Source organism: Octopus bimaculoides, unplaced genomic scaffold (assembly GCF_001194135.2).
Source record: "Octopus bimaculoides isolate UCB-OBI-ISO-001 unplaced genomic scaffold, ASM119413v2 Scaffold_299804, whole genome shotgun sequence".
NCBI classification, from domain to species: Eukaryota; Metazoa; Mollusca; class Cephalopoda; order Octopoda; family Octopodidae; genus Octopus; species Octopus bimaculoides.
The window spans coordinates 4,703-9,797 of NW_026346790.1; the positions used below are offsets into that span (position 1 = coordinate 4,703).

Here is a 5,095-nt window from a genome sequence, read left to right on the forward strand (position 1 = left end):
AGATTTTATCCTATTATTGAATTAATTAAATATATATCCAGAATATATTCAGTGCTGAATTTTATTTCGTTTTAAACACGTGTACCGAGAGCGACTCAAAAAATTCCCGCTTTTTACATAGATGTATAAGGATAAACATTATTCTGTTTGCTATGTCGGATACATAAGGTGTTTGTTTTGGTAAGTGGAGGATTTTGTTTATTTTTATATATTTCTGACCATACTGATGGTCGAAAGTTAGATATTATTCTAATAATTGTGAAATCATTCGATATATAGTTGAGTTCATTTTTAAATGGTTGGTTTTTTTAAGAGTTGCTTTTCCTCGCATTCGGTAAAAATGTGTTTATTATGGAAGTCTAGTGTGAGGCATTATTCTGTAGTAATGCCATTATATAAATATATATATGTACACGTACATGTCCCTGTGTGTGTGTGCGTGTGTACACTCACATTAATGCGCGTGTGCGAACCTGCATGAATGCAAGAATTTATATATACAAAAATAGATACAAATGAGCATGTATATACGTGGATGCATGTAACATACAATAGTTTTGTACGTGTATATTTGTGTTGATGTATGTAAATGTCTATATATATGTATGGATATGTATTTGTGTATACATCTTCCCAGATATACATTCTTCTACTACTCACCACTAACCTCTCCTTTTAAGCAACTTAACTTATATTCCTAATTCTTCATTCCACCTCAATTTTACTACCCTTAACCCCCTTTCTCTGCCCATCCCTTAAACTCTATCACAACATACCTCACACTCCTTTATTCTTTACCCTCTCTCTCTCACCCTCACCTCTCCCTTCCTTCTATCATTTCATCCTGACCACTAGCTAGCACACCTTCTCTTTCTTCATTTCTTTATTGTTTCTCTCCCTTCTTTTTTCTTGCATCCTTTTTTTTTCCTCTTACTGTTTTTGATTTGACCTTACAAACACATTCCCAACTTCAAATTCCCACTTCAAAAAAATCCTCAATTGAAAAACACCATTTACAAAACACTATGCTTGGAATGACCAATTATAAACACCATTGGAACTCACACACAAGGTACAGGAAACTTATATTTACACCATTCTGCTTAAATAATGGAACTGCAGATACAATATCCTTACGTATCTCATGTCTGTTTTCATTCCTCCACTTCACTCTGTATTTCATATCTTCTCTATAATAACTATTACTTAAACATTTTCTCGCACCATCTCTGATGAAGGGATATATAAAATATCCCGGAAACAGCTGTAAGACCTTCTCTTTATAAATGTTCTGAAAACTTTCACAGCCTTGGATTTTTTTATCTCATTCTGTTAATTTTTATATATATGCATACTAATATACGACCTACGTTGGACTCCTCATTCATATCATCATTGAAACTGGAGCTTAACATCATCGAAACTGGAGCTTAGCGAAACTAGAGTCTGTCCATAGCACTTTATACCAATACCTCTCATACTGTCGATATATATATATATACATGAAGCACTTCCTCACAAGGTTTGCATATAGAAATATTTAAAATGAGAGAAGGAATGTAACTTGGTTTAATGCATCTTATGTTTTAATAAATACATAGTTAAATTCTCATGCTCTACACCAATTCTTGCAGATATTATAAAATAGTCCAATTCCAGTAAAATTAATAAATATAACAAAAGTAACACATTCAAAAACCAACATAAACTCTCTCGCTACCACCACTAAAATGGATAACCCTAAAATAGGGTTATACTAAAAATAATACAAAGTCCAAAGCATACAGCTGGAACTCTAGTATTAACATCCTTCCCAACTGTCAACAAATTGATAGCAACAAAATAATGGAACGTCATAAAATATGATTATTCTGTATATGTAGTTAAATAGCAAAAGATATCACCACTAGTAACTCTCATCCTTAACAAAAATAACTTAATACTTCTGAATTCAAACTCCTTACTAGCGGGACCTGTGAATATTTCACGGAATTAATGGTATACTTATTGGATTATTTCTGAATACTTTATCCAAAATTCTGAAAACCTGTGTTGTGTCTGGATGGAAAGATAGTCACTCATTTGCTACTCATTGAAAAGTGAAAGAAATTAGAATACAATCATTACTTAATGCACTTTATATATACATTTTATTTACTTTATGCATAATTTTATAGACTAGCACTCATAAAATAAATATTCACTCTTATTTTTCCATTTTTACCATAAACAAAAAAAAGACATCCTGTACATATGATACAACCTTTAGTTAAATTGCATATATCTACCACATAAATAAGCATGAATATTTCATGGAATTGCACTTCTGCGCCACCACCACCACCACCATCTTTCTATTCCTCTCTCTCTCTCTCTCCCTCCCCTCCTCTCTCCCTGCCTTTAACCTCACCATCAGAATATCACCCCTCTGCTAAAATTATATTTTTAACTCTCCTCCTCTACATCACCACTACCTTCAACTAAATATTTTAACCACATAATAAATATTACATTCCCTGTACCTCAAATCATGGACATGCCTCTCTCCCTCTTTTTCTCTCTGTCTTTTCTCTCTCCATATTTTTCTCTGTCCCTCTCTTTCTTTCTCCTTCTTTTGCTCTAATCATGTGAAAGCATTACCAGTAGGTTAAGTAATGGAATGACAAGAAGAGTTATTATAAGATATAATAATATTAGAAAATCAGATATGAAATTTAAGATGGAAAGCGAATCTAGTTATAATATCCATAATAAGGTAGAAGCAAATGTTAATCATAAGACTTCAGACCCATGTAAATGCAAGTCATCTTCACCATATTCACCTCCATCTCCACCACCACCACCACTATCTTTTAAATTGAAAAACTGTAGAACAACTTCCACTAAATGATAGCTGCTTAGCATGCAATGTTATCTACAGATGTAGCGTCATTACATCTACAGATATAGGATCTAATGATTCTTTTAAATACAATTATTATGTAATTGTCCATGTAACAATTACCACATAACATACTAGAATTCACTAGTGAAATATATGTATAGCTTATGTAATCTATGATGTTGTTGTAATAAAAAAACTTAAACTAATTCTCCTGTTTTATTGTATTCTCATGTATGTGTGTGTGAATGTAGTGTGTATATATGAAGAAAGACATTTTACAGCTATATATATTTTGTTCAGATTTGTTTACTCTTTTAGTCTTTTACTTGTTTCAGTCATTTGACTGCAGCCATGCTGGGGCACCGCCTTTAGTCGAGCAAATCGACCCCAGGACTTATTCTTTGTGAGCCTAGTACTTATTCTATCGGTCTCTTTTTGCCGAACCACTAAGTTACGGGGACGTAAATACACCAGCATCAGTTGTCAAGCGATGTTGGGGGGATAACCACAGACACACAAACACACACACATATATATATACGACGGTCTTCGTTCAGCTTCCGTCTACCAGATCCACTCACAAGGCTTTGGTTGGCCTGAGGCTATAGTAGAAGACACTTGCCCAAAGTGCCACGCAGTGGGACTGAACCCGGAACCATGCGGTTGGTAAGCAAGCTACTTACCACACAGCCACTCCTGCGCCTGTTCGTTTAACTTTTTTTAACAACAGTGTTCTTGAGCCTTTCAAGCTATCTTAGACTGGAGGTCCAGTATACCTCATATAGTTTGATATATATATCTGTTGTTCATTTGCAGGCCTGAAGTTATTTGGAATATAGCAAAATACATGGGTGTGGATGAGATCTAGAGGGATAAAGTTCTGAGGTTAAAAGAATAGAAACATTTTCATCTTTTTCTTAAATTTTATTTCCTATTTCTTAAAAAAAATTATTTGTATTGTGTGCAACAAGATCTGGAACAAATATTTGCATATTCATTGTTAATACATCTGGGCAGGTTTAGACACAAAACATGCTGGTTACTAAACAAGAAAATTCTGAGAATGTATTAGCTTGAAATGTATATGGCTGATATTTTTTTATTGCTTTACTCTCCTATGTAAGTTTTTGATGATAAAAGCTTTTTATTCTTGCAAAAAGATTTTGGAAATTTTGCTTATGCTTATTTTATTTCATTTACTAGGAGAATATGTTAATGTCTACAGACAGCAGCCCAGCGACCCTTTAGTTAATTTGTGCATTGGACTTGCATTCATTCACATGGCATGCCAGAAATTTTCATCAAAAAAACATGCCCTCTTGATACAAGTATGTTTTGTTTTTCATTTTGTTATAAATTGTTACAATTAAAATTGCTTTGATAGACAGGATATAAATATATGACATTCATTTTCTAAAATGAGTATTTGTTTAGAAATTTTAATCACCTTTATTTTAGTAAAATGTTCTGCATTTCTTTTTTTCTCTCCCAGGGCCTCTCTTTTGTAAATGCCTATACGGAGCTGCGAGGTGAATGTCAGGAAACCTTGTATAATGTTGGACGTGCCATGCATCAACTGGGATTGACTTATGCTGCTGTATTTTATTACAAAAAAGCAATACATTGTTCTCCTCCAGTTGGTAATAAAGGTGTAAGTAACTCATTTGTATTAATTGAAACTGACTTTTTGTTAGATATTAGCTTGAAGCTTTATACAAAGAATTTAGTTTTACAAATACTCAAGTCTTTTACTTAGATTCAACAGCAAATGTTTTTATTTTAATAAACATCATTGTCTTTCAATGAGAAAATCCACCATCAACTTTTATCTCACTATAGTCATTGTACTTAGTTATTTCGATGTCCATCACTACTCTTTGCTCTTCCATTTTAGTTTCATAAACCCAAAAGTGAAGAAGCTGCAACCGTTGCATTGAGACAGACTATCTATATATATAAAAATGAGAATGTGTGTCTGTCTGTCTGTCTGTCTGTCTGTGTGTGTGAATCCCTAAAACTCGAGAACTACACAACCAATTTCATTCAAATTTTACAGATGCCTTACTTAGGGTTCCAGTTGTGTTTTAGTCAAAAAAAATTTTAACTTCTTGCAGAGTTCGAGCCCACAGCAACATAATATCTCCTCCACTATTTAAGTATTACGTGTCAAAAGTGAAACAAAAACACTCATGTCAAATACTTTCACTTTAA

General features: G+C 33.2%; 1 protein-coding gene across 1 annotated transcript; it reads left to right on the top strand.

The window, feature by feature from the left end:
* The first annotated feature begins 4,057 nt into the window (after positions 1-4,057).
* LOC128251427 (general transcription factor 3C polypeptide 3-like) lies at positions 4,058-4,655 on the top strand. The gene is made up of 2 exons (XM_052978270.1): positions 4,058-4,212; positions 4,377-4,655. Exons 1-2 carry the CDS (start codon positions 4,063-4,065, stop codon positions 4,638-4,640), a joined length of 414 nt encoding a protein of 137 aa, XP_052834230.1. The 5' UTR covers positions 4,058-4,062; the 3' UTR covers positions 4,641-4,655.
* The last annotated feature ends 440 nt before the right edge of the window (positions 4,656-5,095 follow it).